At 35.0% G+C, this 27,787-nt stretch overlaps 1 protein-coding gene across 15 annotated transcripts in view; it reads left to right on the plus strand.

Annotated features, from left to right (window-relative positions):
• Positions 1-23,740, plus strand: part of ABCC13 (multidrug resistance-associated protein 11) — a 32,833-nt gene extending 9,093 nt beyond the window's left edge. For 10 of the 15 annotated variants that reach the window (XM_022297810.2, XM_022297811.2, XM_022297813.2 and 7 more), the window contains 26 exons: positions 3,854-3,941; positions 5,299-5,417; positions 6,343-6,440; positions 6,569-6,635; positions 8,563-8,680; positions 8,781-8,897; positions 9,127-9,207; positions 9,292-9,546; positions 11,312-11,413; positions 11,501-11,568; positions 11,829-11,960; positions 12,062-12,209; positions 13,762-14,045; positions 14,192-14,348; positions 15,934-16,109; positions 16,184-16,295; positions 16,401-16,454; positions 16,897-17,019; positions 18,476-18,574; positions 19,101-19,193; positions 19,628-19,738; positions 19,823-19,984; positions 20,160-20,347; positions 20,510-20,699; positions 21,778-21,945; positions 23,246-23,740. In XM_022297810.2, coding sequence (XP_022153502.1) covers positions 3,854-3,941; positions 5,299-5,417; positions 6,343-6,440; positions 6,569-6,635; positions 8,563-8,680; positions 8,781-8,897; positions 9,127-9,207; positions 9,292-9,546; positions 11,312-11,413; positions 11,501-11,568; positions 11,829-11,960; positions 12,062-12,209; positions 13,762-14,045; positions 14,192-14,348; positions 15,934-16,109; positions 16,184-16,295; positions 16,401-16,454; positions 16,897-17,019; positions 18,476-18,574; positions 19,101-19,193; positions 19,628-19,738; positions 19,823-19,984; positions 20,160-20,347; positions 20,510-20,699; positions 21,778-21,945; positions 23,246-23,326 — 3,391 coding nt within the window. In that variant the 3' untranslated portion in view covers positions 23,327-23,740. Of the gene's footprint in view, positions 1-3,853; positions 3,942-5,298; positions 5,418-6,342; positions 6,441-6,568; positions 6,636-8,562; positions 8,681-8,780; positions 8,898-9,126; positions 9,208-9,291; positions 9,547-11,311; positions 11,414-11,500; positions 11,569-11,828; positions 11,961-12,061; positions 12,210-13,761; positions 14,046-14,191; positions 14,349-15,933; positions 16,110-16,183; positions 16,296-16,400; positions 16,455-16,896; positions 17,020-18,475; positions 18,575-19,100; positions 19,194-19,627; positions 19,739-19,822; positions 20,029-20,159; positions 20,348-20,509; positions 20,700-21,777; positions 21,946-23,245 lie in introns of those variants that run through there. The other 5 variants (XM_088127823.1, XM_088127822.1, XM_088127824.1 and 2 more) reach the window with 5 other exon arrangements.
• The last annotated feature ends 4,047 nt before the right edge of the window (positions 23,741-27,787 follow it).

The raw sequence follows: 27,787 nt of genomic DNA on the forward strand, positions 1-27,787 counted from the left end.
AAGTTGGGCATGATTAACATATATCCACCAACTTGAGGGGGAGTGTTAGAGTATATATTCGTATATTTTATATTCTTGTATTAATATTAGTTTGTCATTTAACTTCTCCTTATAGGATTAGGTCAACCTTGTATATTTGTCTATATATATAGACTTTAATAATGAGAATATAGTACAATTGGATTCTCTCCAACCTTAGTCTCTACATACACCAACCAATACACCAACCAAGAGCTAAAACAGTAACTCTATAAAAAAAGGATCAAAAGGAAGAGATTTATCGTTAAAGACTCGATTGTTCCTTTCTAGCCATAGACTCCATAGGAAGGCTTTGATGAAGAGGGTCCAAAGTGTTGCACGATGCTTAGTGAAAGGATGACCCACCAAAAGATAATCAAGGAGGATGGAGGGGTTGTTGTGAAATGCTGTCTTCCATCCAAATGAAGGGAGGAGGGTCACCCAAAATTTGAAGGCGTAGCTGCAGCTGAAAAAAAGGTGTCCGGGTGTTTCATGTGCCTTGACACATAGGTGGCAGCAGTTTGGGGAGAGGGTGATATGGGGCAGCCTTTTCTGAATCCGTTCAAAAGTATTTAAAGCTCCATGACTAAGTTCCCAGCAAAAAAACTTGACCTTTTTGGGGCATTTTCCTTGCCAAAGAGTAGGGTAGAGGCTGGAAGTGGCATTGCAATTGGACAGATGCTTAAAAACAGAGTTGGTGGTGAAAGATTTACTTGGTTCCAGGGTCCAAAACCATCTGTCTTCTTGTGGGGGAGGGTTTACAGCTTCTAGGATCTGTGATAGGTCCAACCATTCTTCAAACTCCTCGTCTTTGAGTGGTCTACAGAAGCTGTAGTCCCATGTTGCTGTAGTCTTGGACCAGTGATCGATAATTTTAGCATGCTTATTTGTGGCTATGGCAAAGAGCCTCGGATAGAGGTTGTTAAGAGTCCCTTGTTGAAACCACCTATCTTTCCAAAAGTAGCAAAGACTGTTTTCCCCCACCTTGCAGAGAGCTAATTCCTTAATAATATGTGTATGATTAAGAATAGAAGACCAAGGACCTTTTAAGCAGGTGTAGCTCTTAGAGGGCCAAGTATCAGATAGAGAACCCATATATTTTGCTGATATTATAGTCCTCCAAAGAAGTGTCTTTCACTAATAAACCGCCAAATCCATTTTGAGAGGAGAGCTGTATTCTTGTGCCTGATATTACCCACCCCAAGGCCACCCACATTAATGGGAAGTTGAACCTGCTTCCAGTTAACGAGATGAGGCTTTCCATTATTGGTTGAGCCTTCCCATAGGAAATCCCTAAAAAGCTTGCTGATCTGTTCTTCTGCTCTCCTTGGTAATTTGTATAGGGATAAATAGTATGTAGGAAGGTTGGATAGGATTGATTGTAGAATAGTGTGTCTCCCACCTTTGGAGATAAATAGGTTTTTCCATCTACTCAAACGGTTCTGTATTTTCTCAATAATAGGGCACCAAAAAGAATCCATTTTAGGATTACCATTCAACGGGAGACCCAAGTAGGTGCAAGGCCAAGCTTCCTGTTTGCAGCCCCAAGCAGTGGCAATAAGAGAGGTAATCTGTGGGTCAATGGAGACACGATGGACGCTGGACTTGTTGTAGTTAATATTGAGGCCCGAAGCGATATCGAAAAATTTGATGATTTTGTGAAGATTTATTACCTTGGAGGGGTCCTTGCTGGTGAAAAGGAGAGTATCATCAGCAAAAAGGAGGTGGTTAACCTTAATATTACCACATTTGGAGGAGTATCCTTCGATTTGTCCTTTGTGTTCTCCATAAGTGAGCAGTCGGCTTAGGACATCAGTGACTAAAATGAAAAGAAAAGGGGAAAGGGGGTCCCTTGTCTCCGTCCTCTGGTTGCTGTGAACTTGCCCCTAGGCTTGCCATTAATGATGATGGAAAAGCTTGTTGTGGAAAGACATGCATGGATCCATTTTCTCCATTTTGTCCCAAAACCTTTGTGGAGCATCACAGTGTCTAGGAAGTCCCAATCAACCATATCGAAGGTTTTTTCAAGGTCTAGTTTGATCACAGCACCTTCGAAGCTCAGAGTTTTCCATTCATCCACAATCTCATTAGCAATTAGGGAGGAGTCAAGGATCTGGCGCCCCTCAACGAAGGCTGATTGGAACTCCGTGATGGTGCTAGGCAGCACCTTTTTAAGCCTCTCGGAGAGGACTCTAGCGATCACTTTGTAGGCACAAGGAATAAGGCTGATAGGGCGATAGTCATGGACTGTCTTGGCACCTTTTTTCTTGGGGATGGGAGCGATATATGTCTCGTTAAGGGCAGCATTAATGACTCCGTTTTTAAAAAAATCTTGGAACAATACCAGGATGGCGGACTTGATGATGTTCCATGATTTTTTGAAAAACTCTACAGTGAAGCCATCCGGCCCAGGGGCTTTATCAGATCCAAGGGAGATGACAGCCTTGTGTATTTCTTCTTCTGTGAAATCTTGCTCTAATAGGTCCCTGTGTACAATGGAGATCGGATCCCATGGCAAATTGGATGGACAGCATCTATAACCTTCCTTTCTAGAATAGAGAGAAGTGTAGAAATCAATGAACTCTTTTTCAATATCATTAATATGAGTAAGGCTAAAACCTTCTCTGGAAAGAATTACTTTTCAATCATCAATAAAAAGTTCCATTTCCTTAAAAATCTCTTGTTTCTTATATACATATAAAAGAGAGAAGTAGTTACAAGGAAATAACTCATTCATCAACGACAACAACAGTAGATCGGGGAGCTTTGGGCTTGGAATGATGGTGGTAGATATCTGGTTAACATTTTACCCAGGGTTTCGTGTGTGGGTGGAGTCTAATACTACGATGAATCCTAGTAGCAGGTTGCTGATATTCATCATTACTTAAAGACCTTATCCTTCTTAATAATTCCCTTGTTGGGTGCGCATTGTGGATGCCTTGGTGATGTAGATAAAGCATTGTTGAAAGGGGTCATTTCTGGGGATATCATAATTCTTTTTGATAGAAAAAGTGGATAGTTTTATGCCAATGGGTTGTTTCTTTTGAGTGTAGATATACTCATGTAGGGCCTCTGATGCACCCATTATAACGGTAAGGTGGTACTTGTCACCATGACAGGCGGGGGTAAATTTGCAGTACGATGGTCTGATCGTAACTTGGTTGATGGTGGTATGTTTGTTTAGATAGGAGCAGGGGGCATGTTAGTACAATGATCTTTGAGAGAAATGAGCATGCAACTCAACTCAACTTCTCTCAAATATACAACATAGATTTTGCGAACATAAAGTGGTTGAACGATTATGTCAACTTAAATAGACCATCCTTCCCATGACGATAAGTCTTGACTAGTGGCATTACTAAGTTATGAATTCTATCCTAGCAGAACATGCATTCTATATTGTATTCATTACCAAAAAATGTTGTATCTTATTCTTAGTAAGACATGCATTTCTATAACTATGAAATTCATAGATGAAGTAAAGGTAGAGTTACCCTGAGGACTTTGTAATTTTTCTATGCAAGTGAAATTAGTGAATATATGATTCCTTAGTAGTGGGAACTAGGAGTTAATTCGTTGCCCCAGACATGCTGGTATTAACATTGATGGTACAGAATTTTAACTTGTCCTATATGGTATTCTTTTTGTGCTTCTTTAAACAAAATACTTCTAAGTTGCCCTTACTCTTTTGAAGTTTGTACTTTTAGGGCCCCATCAACATTGCTGATTATATTGCCTGCAAATTACTTGGAAGCATGTACATACGTATTCTGTTCATTGCTGTATAACTATTGCCAGTTGTTGTAAACTAGTAACTATCGATTCCATTGTGCAGATCGTTTTTCGATACCCAATACACTTTCCATCTGTCCAAATTGAAGCTAAAGTTACGATCTAGTATCATGACCATCATCTACCAGAAAGTGAGCATTCTCCCTTGTATTTTTCAAATTTATACTTAGGAAGTGCAATAATACAGTGGGACTGATCATATTGTTGAAAATCAGTGCCTTTATATGACTGGAAAACACTCCAGGTGTATATTTTTGATGGACCTAGGTGTATTTTTTAGGTTATTATTTTCTTCACGGGGTTTCATGTTATTGAATGCATTCTGTTTGACGTGTTTTGAACTGAAAAGTTTGGGGTCCATTAGGTATCTAATCCTTTGTTAAGACTTTTCTCTTTTGAGTGTAGGTTCAAAAGATTGTATTTCAATTGTTGCTCTAGCTTTTACTCTCTTTATTTATTATTTTTTCTTAATAAGATATGGACTTTTCATTGATGCATGACAAAGAATAAAAATTTTCGAAGATACAAACTCCTAGAGGAGTGAGGGAACAAAAATGTAAAGACAAGAGATGAATCTAAAGGGGAGGCTTTGCATACCAGGGGGAGTAATTAAAGAATAAATGTTAAACTGAACACCATTAAGAAGCTTTAGACTTGGCTAAGCTGAAGCATTCCATCGGTGATCTGATTTTCCCTTCGAAAATCCTTTGATATCTTCCAAACCAAAGTTTTGAAAGTATAGTTTTGATAGCATTAGTCCATAAAAGCTGAACTTTGGACAGTAGCACTTGACTGCATAAAGGTTGAGAGATAATGCGATGAACATCTGAATTGAAAACCCATTGGACAGAAAAATGTTGAAACAAGGTCTCTCAAAAAAACCAAATTGAAAGGGCACTGAAAGAAAAGGTGAAGTTGCCAAGTTGGCATTCACCATTAGCCGCACAAAACCTGCACATTGAAGGAGACAACATGAAGGCAGTAAGTTTCTTTTGAAGAACATTTGCCGTGTTTACCTTTCCTTTGATTAGAATCCAAGAAAGCAAACTGACGTTCTTTGGACATTTGTTTTCCAAATAGCAGCAATTAGATCCCCGAAGAAAGACTTGATTTACAAAGAGAACTCATCGGAACATGCCCGAAGACTAAGAGTCAATGGACCAACATCTCCGATCTTCTTCATTACTAAGTTGCTTCAAATAAACTTTTTAATTGCCAAACTTTTCTTGAGAATCCCATTGCTTTGATTTCTTGTTAGGATGGAATCTTTATTTTTAAAACAATGCATAATTTGTGACTATATCCGTATCTTACATAAGTTAAAACAATACATAATTTGTGACTATATCCGTATCTTACATAAGTTAAAACAATACATAATTTTTATTTTTTTATATGGTATATTATTTGCCCTCCTCTCTCTCTTTGTGACTATATCAATTTCTTATTGATTGTTTGGCTTTTTAAGCACCGATTACTTTTACCCAGTGTCTATCCATTAGCATAGCCGAGCGGTCACAATTTTCTTCAGGAGAGATCCAGACTTTTATGTCTGTTGATACTGATAGAACTGTCAACTTGTGCAACAGTTTCCATGATTTGTGGAGGTAATGACACTCATCTTTTGTTTGCATAGAAGATGACGTCAGATTTGCCCATATAGATATCAAATTGGTAGAAGAATACCAACTCTAAAAGGCTTTCATTTTAGATCAACAAAGAGTAGAAAAATCAATTCTATCCCAAAGATCTTCAATATTCTTTTTCTAGTGTTTCATTCTGTCTGAAGCAAACAGTGATGTTAGCTCAGATTGAAATTGTGTGCAATCTCATTATAAATGTCAACGACTACAACTAGTGGGTGGGTTAGTTAAGTGGTTATTGGGGTCTTTGTAATCTTGCCCCAGTGGCTTTTGAACATTTCATATCATCTATGAAATTCATGTTTCATACCCAAAAAAAAAAGTGATCATTGGGGCTAGTGAGAAAACTGAGAGGATGACTTCAACCACCCTTTTAATTGGCGACTATCAAAAAAATCAGAAAATTTTACAAAATTCATATTAACTGCATTCAGTATAAGCTCAAGACACATAGGGGCTCTAACCATATTTCGGCTTGTGATCAATCCATAGATACCAATATTGTAGCCACCTACCTAGGTATTAATATTTTATGAGTTTCATTGGCTGTCAGATGGTTGACTAGTGAGATTAGTCGAGTTGGCCTTGTAGAAAAATGTCAATGATTACATGAAGTTATGGTATACGATCAATTAGAGCCAACTTCTGAAGTTTGTCTTTGTAAACATATACCAAAAATTGATGTAGGATTTAACTATTAAATTTTTTATTTTATATTATGACATAATTGGAAATATGAAATTGATCCAAATATTATAGTTGACTTAATGATTATATTTTAAATTCTGTTTTAATCTCTTCTTTTGAACTAAAAGTAGTGTTCTAAGAAATAATTGTTGAAGCGTGAGAGGATTTATTTTTAATCATGTTTACATTTAACTATTTTCAGTTTGCCTTTGCAAATAGGAGTTGCATTGTATTTGTTATACACGCAAGTCAAGTTTGCCTTTCTTTCTGGAATTGCCATAACCATATTACTTATACCAGGTATAGCTTCACTTTGCTTCTGTAGTATTCCATCTAAACTAATTTTAGTCTTTTCTATGTTGCTTCCTGTCAATGCCGACATTTGTTACTTTAATTATGCTAACCAATTATTCACATACATTGACTAGTGAATAAATGGATATCTGAATTGATTGCAAGGGCCACAGAGGAAATGATGAAGCAAAAAGATGAAAGGTGTATATCTTCTCCATTCTCCATTCTCCACATAGTTGTATTGTAGATATGAAAATTACCAATGAATAGAACAATCGTGGGCAAGAACATAATTTTTACATGTATTTGGGTATTTTTGGGTTTGGTTTAATGTCATATCTTTTTTTTTCTTTGGTTTCAAAACAAAGCACAAAAAATTTAGTTTCAGTGACATATCTTTTGTGATACTTATTTGACATACTGACACCCTGAGACTCTACTATCAGACACTTGAGCAACGGTACATCGTTAGATAATTTATTCATTTATTCTTTTTTCTTTAAGCTTTAGTACTAAACATAACCAAAAGTTTTAAAAAAAAGTAATGAATTCTCAATGAAGAAGACTAAACTTACATTTGAAGTACAAATACTTGGACAACTTTTTATTCCTTTATTTTCTGTTTTCCTTTTGAAGATACGAACAAAAATATATTTATTTAGGTTTTTTTTCTTTGAGTACAACATGTGGGGTGATGGATTTGAAATCACGACCTTTTAGTCGGACATAGGTGTCTTAAACTGCTGAACTATGCTCAGGTTGACAATATATTTATTTGGTTTTATAATGCTCTAAACCTCTGTTTGAAAATTTGCATAATTATAAGCATTTAATGCTCTTTTTTCTCTATTTGAATAATTATGAATGTTTGAATAAAAAATATTTTACCTTTTTTAAGCGTGTAATGTTATAACTGCATGCACATATTTTATTTTCATTTTTTCTAAGACAATTATTTTTGAGTTTGTTAATGTAGTTTTGGATTTTTTTTTTACACCTTGGTGAGACATGGTTTCATTCAGAAGTATGTAATGAGTGACATGTTAATGCTTGTAATTATCACACACACATAAATTTTTTAAAATTAGACTATTTGAATGAATTTGCAATTTTTGTGGGCGAACCACTATTTTTCTCTCCAGTTCATTGAGAAATGTTAGGTCACGTAATTGTTTGAGCAGCAGGCTTGGTTTGCTATAAATTCTTTGCCTCTCATGGGTGGCTCATTGGTTCAAAGGGACTAAGGTTAATTAAGAGGGAATGAGTTCAAATCCATGATGGCCACCTACCTTAGGAATTAGTAATTCCTATGTGTTTCCCGATATCAAATATTGTAGGGTCAAGCGGTTGCCTGGTGAGATTAGTCAAGGTGCACGTAAGTTGGTACAGACACTCACGAATATAAAAAAAAAAAAAAATTGTTTGCGTCTCAATCTCAATTCACCCATTTTTATTTTTGGAAACATAACTTTTTTATTCAAGTAGTGAAAAGTTACAAAGTAAAAACTCCTAGATAAAAAACCCTTAAAACAAAACAAGAAATAAGCCCGATATCCTTGAAAGTAAAAAAAAAAAGGTCTCCCTTTAAAGTATACAAAAGCCCCACGACCCTGCGTGACTATCTCATCAAATGCCTACATCAGAAATTTGAAGACAAAAAATTAAACACAGAATAATTCTTATTCTAATTGAAAATTTTCCAACAGAGTTCTTTTTTTGTAAATATGAGCACTAACTGGAAATCATCGTTGGCTTTATGGGGATTACTTTTCCCCCTCCTTTTGTATCTGTTGCTTTTGGTAATGAAATTCTCAGTTTCTAATTAAAAAGAAAATTCCAATGCGAATAAATGTCAACAATGGAATAGTTGCAATATAGTCTGAGCGAGCACACCAAGAGGCTGCAGGGTATCTAATTTGATGGAGTCTTTCTTCCTTTGATGTTCTTTTGCCTTCAAAATGTCGAAGATTTCTTTCATGCATCTCAATCGACCATATATGTTTATACCAACACATAACCAATAATTAAACTAAATAATGAAAATTAAACAACCAAAGAATTGCAACAGAGCTAAAAGTTATACGCTCTTTAGAGTTTACTTCTAATGATTTATGTTACTTTTTAATAGAATAAGGAGGACCGGAGAAATTTTGACTCACATTCACACTTTGAAGACACATGGATGGGAGCTGATTTTTTCAGATTGGTTGATGAAGACGAGATCCCTTGAAATCACCTATTTGAGTGTAAGAGAATTCTTTCATTGTTGATCTGGGTCCAGGATTAGTTTGGCCTATAAATGATGGTTGAATACTATATGACAAAAATTTTAATTTATTTTATCAGACACGAAAGTACCTTGATGCATGGTGTGTATTCTTTTGGGCTACTACACCAACCCTGTTTTCTCTGTTCACATTTGTACTGTTCACATTGATGGGATATCAACTTGATGCTGCAACGGTATCTCTTCCTCTTCCTTTTCTTTTTCTTATTCTTTTCATTTCTTTCTTTTTTTCTTTCTTTTTTTAATTTTTATTTTGTTAGAGTAAACAATAGCTTGTATATATGTCAAATATGGGTAGTACTTCATAGGAGAACTCCTGTTAACTCCTTTATGCATTCTACCTAAATTTGATTTTTCCAGGAAAATGCAATTTATTGTATTATTTTTACCAACCTTAATGTGCAGGTTTTCACCTGTCTTGCTCTATTTAACACTTTGATTTCTCCTCTAAATTCATTCCCTTGGGTCATTAATGGAATGATTGATGTAAGTTTTTTATGCTGCAAGACTTTACTTCTGTAGATTTTTCATTATATGTATTTTCTAATTGGGTTTTAAATACATTGCCAGGCTGTTATATCTCTTAGACGATTGACAAGATTTCTATCTTGCATTGATAACAAAATTGAACCAGATGCAACAAAATTTTCTCCTGCCCCAATCATTATAAATGACCAGGCAGATTCTGATGTTAAAGAAATTGCAGTTTTCATGTCTAATGCATGTTGTTCTTGGTCCAGCAGCAAGGAAGTAGAACCAAATATTTTATTAAATAATTTGACTCTAAATATCTACAAGGGTTCCTTTGTTGCCGTTATTGGAGAAGTAAGCTTTATGCAGTTTTCATGATAAGTTTGATGTAGGGTTGTATTTGTAATTATTTTATTGTTTGTTTTATTTGTTTATTTTGTTTTTAAGTTTAGTAAGTCTGTCTTTCTTTATATTGTTTACCCATGTAGTCTAGCCTATATTTTTTATGAACAAAAGATACAACTTCTCATTGAAATAATGAAAAGATAATACAAGTGTTCAAGGAAACAAACTCTCGAAGAGTGACAAAAATTAAAAAACAGAATTACAAAGAATCAACTAAATTTGAATGCAAGGGCTTCCCTTTACATAAATGGCAATAAAATAATCCAACTTTACCTGACCTCACCAAGATTTGGCACAGAGCATTGGAGATTCTACCAAATGGCAACATCCAAGATTTTGGCAACCGAAAAATAAGGGGCCTACTCCAGCGAGCCTCGTACAGTGGCACTCAACATTCGACACCACATTCTTCTTTGGAAGAATTACCTAGCTGAGATACATTTCATTGTTATTTCTTCATGGGGTGTGCTTACTCGTTTTCTTTCATGGAACCAAAATTCTATCCGTCAATTAAACCAAGCATACTAGGGCCACAAAATTTTAATCTCTTTTATATTCTTCCAGAGTCAATATATCTTTCTAAAACCATTACAAATGTTATTATTTAAAGATAAATAGATGATTTTCTAGCCAGCATCTTCTCCGGAAGGGAATTGGGCAACCTACAAGTTCTAGGAAAAGCAGTACTCTAACTTTGATTCCCCGGATAATTCTGTGCTTCTGTTGTAAGCATGAGCAGTGATGAACAAATTTGGATGACCATATATGATGTAGTGTCATTAGGAGTTATTTTGTAGTTTGTTTTGAGTTAGTTTTAGTTAGTCTGTTAGTAATTGGCTCTAGTGGGCTTACATCTGTCTTAAATAGCAGGGTCAATCTTTTGTATTTGCAAGTTTTTGGAATAATGACCAGGTTGATGTAGTTGCCACCTAGTTAGGTTATGATTATAGATCCTATAAGTTTCCTTGACAACCAAATGTTGTAGGGCCTAATGGTTGTCATATGAGATTAGTTGAGAGCTGGCTATAAAGAAAACTTTTAGCATAATACCCTTGGTTGAGAATTCTTGGAGTTATTCTTAAATGCTAGATTGCATTCTTTTGGTATTAGAGCAAGAGAAAAATCCTGATCAAGAATATGACAGCAGGAAATGAAGATTCCGCCCTGCGAACTACTAATGTTTTTGAAGAGAGAGATTGCATAACCCAACCAAACAAAACCAATATCAATTTTATGAATCTTCAATAAATTGAGGATTCGATGAACCATTGAATTGGTGTTTCTATGAGCTAAAGAAGACATTTCAATTGGAGTTCTTATGATTCACCGGAAGAAGTCTATTTGAAGCATTGTTCCAGACTTTTTTATCTTTTAACTTGAGAATTAGTTATTTTTCATGAGGGAGGGAATTGGTGTAGTGTAATTTGAGGTTTTTTGTGGTTTTTCTTCGAGTTAGTTTGGTTAAGCTGTTAATTCGTTTTAGTTGGTTCTTTTGTTGGTAATTAGTAAGTGGGCTTACATTCTCTAGCAGGTTAATTACTTGTGTTTCCAAGTTTTTAGAATGACAGTAAAGACTTTTGGTTGAGAACTAATTGGGTTTATACTCTCGGATGTTAGATTGCATCAGAATAGTTATTTGTTTATCAAATTTATGAAGTGAATTTGTACCTCATATATCACATTACATAATCTATTCTGAAGGCATGTGATTCAGGTCGGTTCAGGCAAAACATCCTTATTGAGTGCAATCTTGGGAGAAATGCGGCTTCTACATGGTTCTGTACATGCAAACAGATCGATTGCATATGTATCCCAGGTTTTTACTCATGGCTGAGCAATGCTATGTTATGCATATGTTTTGGAAAAGGAATCTTATGACATTCCATTTTGCCTGAAATTGTAGGTCCCATGGATACTTTCTGGAACAATTCGGGATAACATACTATTCGGAAAGGATTATGATCATCAAAGGTGAATCCGTGGAGTGTGGTAAAAAATTTTACATTGTCTGTTTCTATTATACCATGCTTTGGTGTGGTCAGTGGTGGGGATATCTCATCTCCCCTCTTCTGCTCTGTATTTTGATACTGAAATGTTTGTTTTGTATTAAAAAAAAAAAATCCTCATGAAGCCTGTCTTTTTCTTCTTTCGTATTTTTTTTTTGGTTGAATTAAAATTATTGCAATCCACAAGCTTTTGTTTCATCAACTTGTTGAATTCAATTTGAGTAGGTACTCGGATACTTTATGGGCTTGTGCTCTAGATGTTGATATTGCATTAATGACTGGAGGTGACATGGCTCATATTGAAGAAAGAGGGGTCAACTTATCTGGGGGCCAAAGAGCCCGATTAGCCATGGCAAGGTTATGGCGTCTCTATGTACTCAAATTTGAAGTTTATCTTCATTAAAGTGATTTATCTCTTCATTCTTATAAAACCTCATTTAGAATTTTGCAATTCACAGGGCTATTTATCATGGATTAGATATTCTTATGCTTGATGATGTTCTTAGTGCCGTAGATGTGCAAGTCGCTGATTGGATATTACGTAATGCCATTTTGGGTTATTTGGCACAAAAAAGAACATGCATTCTCAGTACCCATAATCATCAGGTTGTTCCCTTAAATGTTCTTTTTTTACTTGAAAAAAGGCACAGTTAATTGATTCTAAATCAGCATAAGCGATGAATAAACAAGCATATTTCTCATTGAATACTTATTAGGAGTTATGACTTTCAGATATCATTCAAAGTGGTTTTTCCTTATAAGTCTTTAAAGAAGGAAATCAAGCATTCACAAAACTTGTAGTTAATCTAATATTAACCTAATATATCAATAATTCATTTTTAGGTTGTAACACAATTGATTTACTCACCAACCATTGGCGTGATGTCCATGCTTACTAGCATTAGTCTTCCACAAGGATCCAGGTTCTGAAGAGAAAAATCATAACTACTGGGTTTGAAGAAAAATCCCTACTATCTAAGCTACCCCACTATAAGGTCACCTTCCTTGATGAATTGATGTAGTCACCACCTTTGATTTGAGTACAAGAGACCCATCACCCTCGTCCATGTCATCTCATAGAAAGTCATGCATACCAAGGCCCTAACAAGAAATATAATATTGTAAACTTAGTAATTAAAGTAATAAAGTTAAATAATGTTCAAGTTTGTGCATCAGAAGACAATCTAAATACCCAAAAACTAAAACTTGTCTTAACTAAATAGGTTATAAAAGTGAATTAAGGGGCGAGGGGTATAAAAGCAAAATCAAATTGGGGTAGAAAAGTGAGAAGTTCGTTTCTTGTTAAAAAAAAAAAAAAATTGGGGTAGAAAAGTGAAAGCTGGGTTGAGGAGTGGAATAATCTTAGCACCTAGACTTTTAAAGAGTGGCTACTCCCTGCATATAAGCTTCTAAAGTATGCATTCAGTACGATATAATCTTTTTTTTTTTTTTTTGATAAGAGACATGAGAGATACGTATTACTCACAAAAAGAACAACCTAAGGGCAAGGGTAGAGAGAAACCCTCCCCAAAAGAGCTATTACAAAAAAGCCCTCCAATTTTGGAGTATAGAGCTTAAGGAGTAATTACAAAAGAATTTGCTGAAACTATAGCACCACCTAGAAGTAGTTAGATGTACATTACTCCACGAAAAAGGAAAATCTGAGGATTTGTTCTAAAAGATTCTATTGTTTCTTTCCCTCCATATGTTCCACAAGATTGTAGCCACCACAAAAAACCACAAAGTTCCTCTAGCATTACAAAAAAGCCCTCTATGCATTCAGTATGATATCATCATGAATCATATATCATATACATGATTGTTTCTTATAAAAAAAAAAAAGAATCATATTCATGGTAAGTAAGAATGATATCCATCTGTGAGACAACATTTTATGGGGCAAATGTTTCACTTGTTTGGAAGACAACTGTTTCTATAATGATTGTAATCAAGTGAAGGTTATATAATTTCATTATAAATTTTAACTAGTCATTTGAAAATTTGAATTTGGACTGTCTAGAATAGAACACCAGACATACTCAGCTTTGCCTGTTGCTCTGTAGGAATCACATCTACTCATTTATGTAGTGGAACATATCAACACATGCTAAATCTACTTTGTAGATCACATCAGGATCTTTTTCCCCATCTTTCACAGGCAATATATTCTGCTGATATGGTTATTGTAATGGATAAAGGAAAAGTAAAGTGGGTTGGACATCCAACCAACTTGTCTGGTTCATCTTATATTGCATTTTCCCGGTCGAATGAAGTTGATACATCCACACTGATTCAAGGACAAGAATGCCAAGTAATTGAGAGAACTGAAGCACAAACACATTTCCTTGATGAGAAAGATGCCATGAATGATCCAAATGGAGTAACTGAGACTGTTGATGATGAGATGCGGATAGAGGGCAGAGTTCAACTCAGTGTATACAAGTAAGCATTAACAACATATTCAGCTTCAGTTAACTGCGAGCAATTCCAGAAAGTGGCTTCTTTTTTTTGGATAATTTTGTTGTAATCAAAATCATTAATTGATTATTGTTGGTAGTTTTTGAAATTTTTGGTGGCAACAATTCCAGGAACTATGCAGCATTTTGTGGTCACTCCATTACAATCATTATATGCATTTCTGCATTTTTAATGCAAGTTTCACGCAATGGGAATGATCTTTGGCTTTCTTTTTGGGTTGACACAACGGGAAGAAGTCAGATGGATAGTTCAACAACCTTCTACCTAGTAATCAACATTTATATTTCTCTATTATTACTAGTAAATCATCTTATGCCGTTGGCTTAGATTTTATATTTGTTTTGATCAAGTAATTATTTTAATGTAAAATAGTTGTTAATTACTCAAGTTGAAGAAATCTCGAGCTGTAGTTCCTCCCATGATTCATATAATATATCCAATCTTATTGCTATTAGCTGTTAGTCAATGGCTGATTATCAGAAATTTGGTTTGAGAGGAACCAAAGAACCTTTCAAGCAAGAGCAAGGATTGGATAGAATGTTTTGAGCTTGCAAAGTTCAAGGCTTCTCAATGGTTTTCTCTTTCAATTTTATTTTCGAGCTACTCTTCAAGTATCATTTGTAATTCTTGGGATGCTTTCAGCACTTTTTAGCCTTTTGGTTTTCTTGTACTTCTTCTCACTATTGTTAAAAAAATAAGAAACCGTTAGTCAGTTAATGTTGATTAATAGTTAGCAGAACCCAGTACAAAATTTTCTAATAATAATGAAACAAACTAATAACGAACAACCAACCTAGCCCTCCAAGAAAACACATTTCAACATGCTGGATTACAAAAGAAAGAATACCAATAAATAATTATTTGAAATATTATGAAAATATTTGGGAAGTCACACAATAAAGCTGCTGTAGCTTGGTGACGGATGATTGAAGGCGAGAAACCTCAACAGCATCCTTTCCAAATATTTTTAATTTTTTGTAATAGAGTCAGCGCAGGAGGGCCTCAATTGGTAACAAATGGTGAAAAAACTAATCATTATCAAGCAACAACATAGGGATGGACAGAGTTGGTGCAGGAGGGCCCCAGTTGGTGGAAAAAAATCCGCAACCCTGTTTGAGTACAATAGACCCTAACTCATTTAGGATGTGATTTATGTCATTACCAGTGTGAAAATTGTGGCCACCAACCATAATCAAAGCCTCCAAGAACAAAGGTACCTTAATACTTATTATCATGTAACTAAATTATCTCTTACTTCAAAATCATTGTAACATTTATGAATACTTTGATGGATATAATTGTAACAAGTGCCAGCAAGCTAATATTAACAGGTAACTAACGAACTGAGGTCCAGCTAACTATAAAACCAACTTAAGCTGATTAGGAACTGAACCAACAGCTAAAAAATAACTTAAAACAGTAATAGGAAATATTTAAAGAAAGACAGAAGGCTGATGAACTTTTGGTTACATCATTTTTTGTGAAAAGGGTATGCCTTCTTTAACTATATTATGATCATTCATTTCTATCATCTTCCAAATTCAATCAATCAGATAATGAGATTGGATAGTAAATTCATGAATAAACATATGTACTGAAGTTATCTGGTTGACTATTGTATAAAAGTTATTCTCCCAGAAAATTTACATGTTCAAACTCGCATATAAAGCCATGACTTCCATATACATGGATTATAACTTGTGCCAATATTTCTATGTTTTCATTGCAAACTATCTTCTTTCAGGAGAGCATGAAAGTTTGCTGACACAACATTTCCATTGTTTTTTAATTTTTTAACATTGAGGTGTGCCTATGCATATCTTTCTTTTTGATGCCTTACTCATTTTTGCAGGTCACTCTTTGCATCTTTTGCATCATAAATTCATTCTTTACTTTGTTGAGAGCATTCTCATTTGCATTTGGTGGCCTACAAGCTGCAGTTAAGGTGCATGATACACTAATGAATAAGCTTATTAATGCACCTATACAGTTCTTTTATCAGACACCAGGTGGACGAATCCTGAACAGGTTAGTTGAGGATAGCGAGAGACATAGAGCTCCTTCCTTCTCCTCATGCCTTGCATAATTGTTTCTTTTTGTAGGTTGTCTTCTGATCTCTATACTATTGATGATTCTCTTCCATTTATCCTCAACATCCTCCTAGCAAATTTTGTTGGCTTGTTGGGAATTGTGATAGTCTTGTCATATGTACAGGTACTACATATTTGTTCAGATTCCTTAAACTTTACTGGATGTGATTTTTTTCCTTAAAGAACCATTATTAGGTAAAAATTTCAATGCTTATATTTGTTCAATTAGGTATTCTTCTTGTTGTTGCTACTGCCATTCTGGTATATCTACAGCAAGCTTCAGGTATGTATTAAATATTATTATAGGAATTCAAATATTAATTTTGATGACCGTCTTTAATTTTTATATAGAAGTGTATAGGATTACCAAAACAGATAATGCTATTCTTTTTGGATACAGAAATATTTATAGAAATGAAAGTAAAAGGAGAGGAACCTAATATTCTTAGGGATTTGGCCTTCCAGAGCTTGGCGAATAAAGGAGAGCAAAGAGTAGGATGGGCAATAAGGTTAATAGAGAGAGACTTACAAAATCCATATGCTGTAGGGTGCACGTACTTTAATCACTCAAATTTTATGCCTCAAGGAGAGCAAATACCATTTACGAAAATTTCTTCTAAAATAAAGCTATTTGTCCTTAGAACTCTTTGCTTTATGCTCTTGATATTGATTATTGAAAAAGAGAGAGATTTTCACCTCTGCTTACATAATAAAAAACTTTGCAGTTCTTTTACAGGTCCACAGCTCGGGAATTGAGACGGCTTGATAGTGTTTCTCGTTCTCCCATATATTCCTCCTTCACTGAGACTCTTGACGGGTCTGCAACTATTAGAGCATTCAAGTGTGAGGTGGTATTTTGTATCCTATATTTGCTATAAAGCTCCTAAGAGTATAGTATTGGGATCACTTTGATGATGTGTGGAAAAAATGGTATTGGGTGAGCAGTTATTTGCAATCACATTTTCTATGAAGATATGAAGGTCCTGTGTTCAGTCTAAATCAGTTATTTCCAGTTAGAACTTAGAAGGCCACCAGTGAGCACAGAAAAGAACAAGATGCAAACATAACAGATGCTAAGGGAAACCATAGCTTAAATTTTCTTAGCGAGTTAGTAGGTTTTATTTGTTCTGATTTAGTGAGACAGGTAGCAGCCATTGTTTGGTAACTGTTATTTGACCATAACTTTTCAGTTTTAATCTTTTATCAGATTCCAAGATTGAAATGGAAAATTTGAAGGAAAAATTTGGCTGAGTGACTTAATATATGGGAATAATGCTAAAACGTTGCTCTTTTTTTTTTTTTTGAACAAGAAACAAACTTTTCATGAGAATATGGAAAGGAAGAACAAAATTCAAGGATACAAGCTCCCAAAAGAAGCGAAAAAGAGAAAAGAAAAAACAAACAAAACATAGAAACAAAAAAACCCTCGAAATAGATGAGATCTGAAGTCCAAGAATAGATGCTGAAAACTGTTATCAATAAAGCTTGCCAATTCAAAAGGACCGACTGCTGAGGAAGAAACCAAAACAATCACTTAACACAAGCTGATCACTAGAAGAAAAGAAATTGAAACCTCAAAAGTGATAATATCTCAATCCTCAAAACTGCTGCAAAGCGGAACCAACCAAAAACCAGTTGCCCATAATTAAAGGCTACCTATTCAGTAAATGGAACTAGGATAAGACAAACACCTTCAAAAAATTTAAAAAAACTTTGATAATTTGTGCAAGAAGCTTTTTCGACTACCAAAGTCTGCTCCCGAGGAGGAGAAGGAATGGAATCCATTTTTGCAGAAGATTGGAATCCTCTGCAAAAAGTAAATTAAATTGTTCTGCTAGGGAAACCTCTGATAAATCTTCATTAACAACCTCTTTCTCTTCCAAAAAATATGCTGGATCTTCACTACTGATGAATTACAGCTTCGCTCTTTTAGAAATTCACATACATCATGTCTTGCAATATCCATTGTTCTCTTCTGGTGTCTGAAATATTCTATATCATGTTGCAATCTACATTGTAGAATATAAGTTTATTTTTCTTTTATTCTGTCTTTCTAGAGTTTGCATCTTTGAACAAATTTTGTTCCCTTTAATACATGAATGAAAAGTTTTGTATCTTGTTCTTAAGAAAAGAAAAAAAATAAGCTATCCTGAGAGCACGGTATCTCATAATTGTTTGATGTCTCATAATTTCTTGGCCGCTGTTGCTATCTTGTCTTGATGGCTGTTGTGAGTTCAAGTACTTGTTGCAAATAATTGCTATTGGCATTAGTATTTTTGTACTAATAAAACTTGATGGATACAGGATTTCTTTTTTACAAGATTCACAAAGCACATCATATTGTATCAACAAACCAGTTACTCAGAAATAACAGCAAGTTTGTGGCTATCCCTCCGACTTCAGGTATATTTGAAGGATAAGCATTGTGTTTATGACCTAATTTTTCAAACACACAATCAATCGATTGCATTTCTTATTAGTAGATCTACATCTATAAAGGCTTTATCCAATGTGAAACAGTTGTAGTCTAAGCCTCCTTAACAACTGATAAACAACCAGAGAATTTTTAATTGATGTGAAAAAACTGAATTAACATCCTAAATGCAGTCTTTAAATACTATCAGGCACAAAGAGGGAACCTGTAAAACTGGTTAACAGTCAAAACCCAGCCCAGAGATTCTGAGTCCAAAACAAAAGAATCAGTTATTAACTAATTAAACTAAAAGCTGAAATAAATTTATAGACGTATATGGAATCCAAGCTTCTGGACTACATCTACAACCTTTCTGTACATTTAGATATTTTGAGTTATTATTTTTTGTTGATTTCTCTTTTTATTTTTTAGTATTAGCCTATTTGTTTGACCAGTAACTGGATGAAAGAAATAGGGATCCTTTTGATTGTTGTAGTAATTCGCATTTACTTTCAGTTATTAGCAGGTTTGATCATCTCGTTTATTGCGGTGATGGCTGTTATTGGATCTCTAGGAAATCTCCCTATAAACTTTGGTACACCAGGGCTGGTATGATCTGGATTTCTTATTTATTTAAAATTCTGCTGAATGCCTTCAAAATTTGATTAATGGACAATATGACGTCGACTTATAGTGCAGTGTCAAGTGTCTAATTTAATCTTTGAGGTCATTTGTGGGCTCAAGATTAATAGGGATAAGAGTTCTGAAGAGGGCGGGGGTTCTCATTTTGTAAAGTGGGAGGTTGTATGGCAATTTGTGATCAATTGAGTAGGGTGCTATGGGCATCTGCAACTCTGAGAGTTCTTGATGAGACTGTTCTAGCTAAGTGATTTTGGTGGATGTAAAAAGATTATGCATGTCTTATTCTCTTGTTCTAGTATTTTTCTATTATTAGTATAATTCTGTTGACTTATAGAGTAATGCTAATTTTCAATGTTGTGAAATTGAGTGATTAATTAGCCTTCACATTTTTCGCTTGATAGGTTGGGCTGGCACTCTCGTATGCTGCTCCAGTTGTTTCTTTGTTGGGAAACTTTTTGACAAGTTTTACTGAAACAGAGAAAGAGATGGTTTCTATGGAAAGAGCTCTTCAGGTACGGATAAAAAGCTGCTTTTTTGTGCAGATTCAAGAAAGTGTATTTCAGTTATTTATGTGTTATTTATATCAACCTTTTTAGTATATCGACATTCCTCAAGAAGACTTGCATGGGTGCCGATCCTTAGATTCAGAGTGGCCATATCAAGGAAGAATTGAATTTCAAAATGTTACTTTGAGATATAAACCATATTTGCCAGCAGCGCTTCACGATATTTCTTTTACAATCCTGGGAGGAGCACAGGTGTGTGAAAAAATGAAGATTGATGATTGCATCAGTAATGGATGGTTGTTGCGACAGAAGCTTCTTTTTATCTAGTTTTATGTTTCATTCCTACTGGGTTCTTTCTGCCTGGTTTATATTCTTACAATATGGTATTGTGTCTTGCTCATACTTGCATCTCTTCTTTTTATAATAGGTAGGGATAATTGGTAGAACAGGTGCTGGTAAGTCTAGTATCTTGAATTCCCTTTTCCGCCTGATGCCAATATGTGCTGGGCGCATACTGGTGGATGGGATAGATATTGCTGAAGTCCCTGTTAGAGATCTACGAATGCGCTTTGCTGTTGTTCCTCAGACTCCATTCTTGTTTGAAGGTTCTTTAAGGTGCTTAAAATGAAATGCTTCTTCCAAAATATTGTTATGTATATTTCTGCAATTTAATTTCATCAGGAATCAATTATTTCTATCTGAAACAGCTTGAACAATTCCTTTGGATGTTTGTTTTGACCTTCAAACCTTAAACTTTCAAAATTTCCTAATGCACAGGGAAAATCTGGATCCATTCCACTTGTATGATGATCAAAAAATTTTGGAAGTTCTTGAAAGATGTTATATCAAGAGGGAAATTGAAGCAGCCGGAGGATTAGATTTTCATGTTAAGGAATCTGGGTTATCGTTTTCCATTGGGCAGCGGCAGCTTCTTTGTCTTGCACGTGCACTTCTGAAGTCCTCTAAGGTGAGGGGGAAATAAACTTTTTTGATCATATAGTAGTATGAGAAACAACTTTTTTATCATATATAACTCCACGATCCATTTTGTTTACTCATTTTTGAGCTCTTAATGGAAAGTACATGTTTCATATGGAAAAAAAAGAGAGAATAAAATCATATAGTTGTGTGAAACATCTATATGTTTTCCCGAGGCCATAGATCATACGAATTACTCCATAGCATCACTCTAAATGGACCTCATTTTGAATGGAAAATCCAGTTCTTTGTTCTTTCTACTTTTTCTGTGATTCCAACATCAGTTAGTATTCATAGCCACTTTTCATTTCTAATGTTGGATTTTGAAGCAAATGGAGTTCACAGCATATATGAACTTCTAATACTACATCTCAACGAACTAGGCTTCAGGTCGAATGTTAAGGCAAAGAAAAATTTCGTAGATTGGAAGAAAGCTACATTAAAAATAGATTGTTTCCTCTTGCAAAGATGCCAATTATTACGGATATTGGCTTTAATTGGAAGACGACATATTTCCTCGTACAATATTTTATTACAGAACTTTTCATATGAATGTAGGGATGCAACTATTACCATTAGTAATACCGGAAGAGCATTTTCCTCTGCTCTCTGCATCTCCACATCCCACATGGTATCAGAATTCTAGGTGTCATTCAAACTTCTCTCCTTCATACCTTCCTTAGAATAACTAGAAGGTTTCTCGACAAAAGGACTTTGTATGTAGACTAACATTTGAAACCTTGGTGGGCCTAGTTGGGAATAATAGATTTTTTATATCCATCTTGGAAGATAGTGGAATATTGGGTACAATTATATAAATATTTGTTTCCTCGTTTTTGCTGATTCACAAGGATTACGATTCTGTTTCCTTGTGTAGAATTTTTCTTTCCTATAAATTATGGCCTATAGCTATATTCATTTTTAGTTCAAGGGCTATAACTATTACTTTGAGTGTGAGAATTGAAAGAGTTTACTGGGTATTCCTAATTTTAGCTCAGGTTAAAACTTTTTGCTCTTGTATATATGGATGCTAAATTGTGAGGAGATGCTGACACAAATCTTTTCAGGTGCTGTGTTTGGATGAGTGCACAGCAAACATTGATACTCAGACAGCATCATTGTTGCAAAACGCCATATCCAATGAATGCAGGGGGATGACAGTGGTCACGATTGCCCATCGTATTTCCACAGTCTTAAACATGGATGATATTCTGATTCTTGACTATGGGATCCTGGTATACAAGTTTGCATGTTAATGTCTCTGAATGAATATGGCATGACCTGAAATACTAATTTTTCATGTGTATATCCTCGAATGAATATGCATGTCTTTTTCTCTATTTGTTGCTTGTGGAATTCTAAATATGCTTAGTTTGCAAATGAATGCCAATTTATGAATATGTATATCCTTTTTCCACATTATTTTTATTTCCAAGCTGTCCGTTATTTCTGAACATGTCTTTTGTTTTTTTTGGTAATCTTAACTTGCTCGTCCTATTTTGTCCACACCTTGTAAAATTATTTTGCTTAGATGAAATCCAGCAACAATTAAAGACTACAAAAACTAACTAAAAACAAAACTGCAAAATTGTTCCTAATTATACTACATCCCTAGTTCCTCCAGCTCATTAAATGATTGTTAGCTATCCTCTCAAATATTTGTTTATTAGTAGCCGTTAGGTTAGTTAGTTAACAATATAGTTTTCTTTGGCAAGCGTGTTTTCTGGCTAATCTATGGGGTATTTGGCAGGAGAGAAACAATAGAACTTTTAGGGGAGTGGAGAGATCTGTGGATTATGTGTGGGATCTTATTAGATTTAACACTTCTCTATGGGGATCGGTCACTAAGGCTTTTTATAATTCTCAGTTAGGAGTCATACTTTTGGATTGGAGCTCGATTCTTTAGGGGTTTCTTTTTGCTGGGCTGTTTTTTTGTATGCCCTCTTATTGTAGTCTTTATTCATTTATCTCAATGAAAGCCCTGTTTCTTATAAGAAAAAAAAAAAAAAAAAATATATATATATATATAGTTGTTAACACTTAGCTACATCCATATGTATTAAAATATAATCTATAAATAAGGGCTGGCATTGTATTAATTGAACGAGTCTATTATACATAATAATGATTATAACAAAATTTTCCATTCAAATCTTACACCAAAAGTACTATGCTATTCCCCATGACAGCAGTAAGAAATGTACTGGGATCAATGTAGGGTTTGATATGAAAGTTCTGGGGGTTCCGGGCTGTACAACCTAAAATCAGATCCTGGGCCAAACAACAGAAAAAGAGGAAAATCAATAAACCTGTAGGAAACAAGCCTTGACGTGTTAATTATCTGCTTGAAAAACAGTTTTTCAAGTTGATTATTTCTTCTCTTACAGACACAGATGGTTGTTAGCATTTTATCAAAAAAGTAATGTATTTCACCCATTAATAATCCACAGAATGTAGCCAATATTTACTGTTATTAGCAGAATTTCGAGCTTTTGCTCATTTGTAAAGCATAATCTTTTTCCTTTCCTCTGACAGGTGGAACAAGGAAGTCCCCAGGCTCTGCTGGGAAACGAGTCCTCCAAATTTTCAACCTTTGTTAAGGCCTCTAAGATGTGAGCATTCGAATAGTTCTGCTTTACCCATGCCTGGATCATGCTTTCCTTTACGCTCAAGGGGCACTCCTAACTGTTCGTCTTAAGCATGCATTTTAATCAACAACATGCTGGCAGTTACTAAATACAAGGATCCTCTACAAGATCTCTAGTAATCGGAGAACTCATTTGTATGATGCTTGAGCTTTTACCTTCAATCTCTTATCAGCATAACTTGCATTTTCTCTGTCAATCTTTCTTATTCAGAGTTTCTCTTCTGTAACTTTGAACATGCCTTGCCAGCTTCATTTGCGGCAGATACTAGAAAGTTCGCTTCTTGTAAAATGCTTCAAGTTTCCAGAATCTTTCAAATTATGTTTTACCATATATTGACTCACCAACATCAATAAGAGCTGTGACGGTACTAGTGAGTACACTATCACAATGTTGTGAGAGGGTTGTAAGATAAACTTATCTGCTATGATCTAATGGTGATTGGTGTAGCAGGAGTGTTGTCTAACTCATCACTGAATTTTTCAAGTGTAGTGTAATTCATGATATGGTAAATATGGTTAAATAAAATTTTTGTGAAAATTTTTAGTTTTTACTATGAGAAATAAAACAATCATGTTGGAACTCCTTGTCCAATACCATTGAACTTATCTTGGTTAAGAACCAACTGAGATTAAAAACCACTAATTGAAGGGACAGAATTGGCCTGTTGATAATTCTTTGTAGAGAACTATACATTTTGTTATCTTAAGACAAGAATATTTATCATCATAACTTGTACACACAGTTTGCATATATTTTATTCCTTGGCTTCCTTATAGTTTGTTATTATGTTTATTCAATACTATGTGATTGAACTGTTGGCGTGGGGAGTCGGTATGCATCGAGGTTTGAAGGTGGAAGGCAGTGACATTTGTAAGGTAAGGCATTGATGTTAAGCCTAATGTCATTATTGGAATCTATGCTATTGTTACTTTTCCATTTCTGGAGGCATTTAGATTGGTGTTACATTGTGAAGGTAGATCGGGCATGAGATATTGTTCCCTGAGTATATATATGTAACCGGATTTTGCGTGTGTTTGGTGGAGGGGACCAACGCCACACTGATTCATATTACTTGCACGTTTATAGCAGTCAAGTAGTTAAGGATGCATTTACTATAAAGCCTATCTGTAGGTTTTAATAAGTTTCTGATTCCGCCACTTTTTCTGATGAGTCTGGCGAATGGTCCATTTTTTGGTTCGTCTTCCTGGACGATTGCCACTTGCCAATCCCCCCATATTTTGGTTCAGTTAATCAGCTTAGTGGGTCTTGAACTACTTTTTAAATTGTGCTTGGTGGGGGCACTTAGCAGTGTAAAGGGTGATCGATTCTACTGCAAGAACCTTAAGTAAATAATGATTTCCAAATAGAATTTAGCTATTTGGTGACACATTGCGATACTGATTAAAGAGTGTGGGTCCACGTTAAAATGTTTATACGAGCGACTGTTTACCTTTTGAATAAGGCTTCTACAAACTACCCGATTAAGATAACGTCTCCAGATAATACCAATCTTTACATTGAGCCATTAAAAAGTTTTGGAATGTATTTGTATCTTTATCATGCTTATTTCAATAAGATTCTTGAAAAAAATTAGTTTTTTTTCTTTCCTCCCGATGGAGATATTTTTGGATGGAAGATCTCCCCCTAAAGAGGTAGAACAAGCTAGGTAGAAGGTGATGACCTTAATAAATCAACTATGAAGGTAGCTGTTAGCTACATCAAAATTCTTTTCTTGTTATTGCTCTGGCTTCGATGATCAACCCTGGGCACATTTAGGTTTTCATCTTTGGGTCACCAGTTGGAAGAGGTGAGGGAGGCTTTTCGAAATATCATTGCTTCTCCCCCTGATTTGTGGAAAATGATGAAAATGTTATTGTGGTATTACTTGTGTTGAAATGATATGCATGCATATGCTCTGAAGTGTAGTGAATGTATTAAATGATTAAATTGATCTTAATCAAGTAACTTAACTGTTGTTTCCCTAATCGTTACTCCTCATTGATCAAATTAATAACCAAGCCCACAAGCCCACAAGGAGAAATGTTGAGAATAGGTTAAGTAATTAATTTACCTTAACTCAAAACCTTTAAGAACTTGGTTTGTCATCTCTTCCCTTAGCAAAAAAGTATGGGCTGCGGGAAGTATCTTCTTATTTTAAACACATAAGAGTAGGTTTGGTTTGAAGGCTCAAGTCTCAACCTATTTTCAAGGTCCTAATTATACATGTCTGTCATGTCAAATCTAGAAACTAGAAACGTTGGGGATGACGAAGAGGGCAGCATCATCATTGTCATGTTATTTTTTTTTCTTTTGATAATAGAGAATCGGAGCTTAGCTCTACTATAAACGGGGGCACCCACACCCGCCTTAATGCTCGGATCCGGGAGACATCGAAGATTATTTTTTATTTTTTTTATATTAAGCTCATTCGAAGGTTTGAACTTGACATCTGAGCCGATATGACTAAGAGACCCCAAGCCCTTGCCAATGAGGCCGTCATTTGGGAGCCTTGTGTAATACCTCAGGCTCAGGATTCGGAATCCCAATTTGACCCTAATTGGCATTCCCCTGCATCCCCTGTGACCTGGTTGTGTTACCGTCTAGTTCTGAGCTACTTAGAAAAGCGTAGGCTATCTCTAAACACGAGTCCTTTCAGCTAGTTTTGTCCTCATTCACATGCTTCCTAGTAAAGCAACTAAAAGGTCACCGAACCGAAGATTGCTCCAAATCAAGCACGTTTAACTTTAGAGTTCTTATGATTGAGTTACCGAAATGGAAGGTGCACCTTGTTAGTCAATTCTTTTAAGCCTTTTCTTGACCATCCTTCCATAGTCTCAGGATCCCTCTCATTCAGATGTGATATCGATTCATCAATACATCCTTCCTCTCTGCTCGAGCGTCACACTTGTCATGTAATTTAATTGTCTTTATGGTCACCTTGGATATCTGGAAGAAAAGAAAGAATAGTTCCTTTTAATCATATAGATAATGTTTTTTAAGCATATAGTTTATAGTACTTATTATACAGATACTAGAAAAGTCAAATTGGATTACATTGAAGTTTAGTAAATTAGAATTGAAGAATTACATCTCGACTTAGCGGCCTTTGTCTAATATCAATCTACCACAGGCATCTAATAGATTCTACATTTATACAACAAATGGTTGGATCAATTATTGGAGATCATTTGAAAATGCTGCTTGAAAAAAGAACTGTAATGAAGTAAACATATTTGTCCTCCCAAGCTAACAAGACAAGAGCGAGAAAGTGGGATGAGTCGGTTGATAGTCTTTACCAATATAAGAGAAATGAAGAAGGGAAGCCAAACCCAAAAAAGAAATAATGGAGAAAAAAGAAAAAGAATTAGAATTTCCCATCACTTACCCACAATATTAGAACAGATGATGTTACTAAAGAATTAAACTCAATGAGTGTTGGTGGCTGGCTCAACAAAAAAAGGGTTAAGACACTATGTATCATGTGGATTCCATTAGATACCTATTGATTTTCTTTCCAATGGTCGGATAGATTGAAAAGTATAACTGACCGTCTTACATGGTTTTCAATTGTCATCTGATGATTAGTTTAGAGTGCTTCTTTTGTCAATGGTTGATCCTATTTACTTGTAGTCTCTCATTGATGTTGTTCTGACCCGGTTAATTAGAGTCCATCCATGAAAAGAGAGACTTTTTATCAAATAAAAGGTAAACCCATCTAGGTCCTTACAAGCAAATTCATTATTTATTTGGTAATGTAATGTGATTGAAAAGAGAGACCTTTTATCCATGCCGTGTATTTGAATAAGGACAAACTCCAAAATTAGGGTTCCAGAAAACTTACCTTATATCATGTATCGGTTTCAAGTAGGCACCAATTGTATTATACTCTGTCATTGCGGGCTAGCACACAATTTTTTTTCTAATTGATTTACTCTGTTCGCACAACCAGTTCATCTATCCCTTGTTAGTGTATTTAAAACTTTTAGATAAAGGTTTATCAAGAACTCTAGTTGACAGTGATCTAATCTTACCAAAAAGTACATGCCCAAAAATTGGCTCTCACAATGAATGAGATCATTAGGATCTTATATAAAAATTCGAACTTTATTATATATTTCTCTATGTTGTCATTTCTCAATAAAAAAGAGAATTTTAAGGAAATAAAGGGTTGAAGAAGACCGCAACAGGGTAAAATAATTATTGAAGTACATACTACTGATACTAGTGTATTTCTATCAAGCTAAACGTCCCTTATCTCAATGGTTAAAGTATTTGACAGCAAACCAACTTCACTTGGACCAATTCCGACCATCATGCACATGTGTAAAATTTTACTTAATTACTCTCTCAAACACTAAATTGAGTGTTGAAATTTCCTTAGTTGGTATTACATAAATGTCTCTAAGCTCTCAAACCATTTCATTCTATT

The sequence above is a fragment of the Momordica charantia genome (genome assembly GCF_013281855.1).
Source record: "Momordica charantia cultivar OHB3-1 chromosome 8 unlocalized genomic scaffold, Mcharantia_2.0 BLBB01000008.1, whole genome shotgun sequence".
Lineage (NCBI taxonomy): Eukaryota > Viridiplantae > Streptophyta > Magnoliopsida > Cucurbitales > Cucurbitaceae > Momordica > Momordica charantia.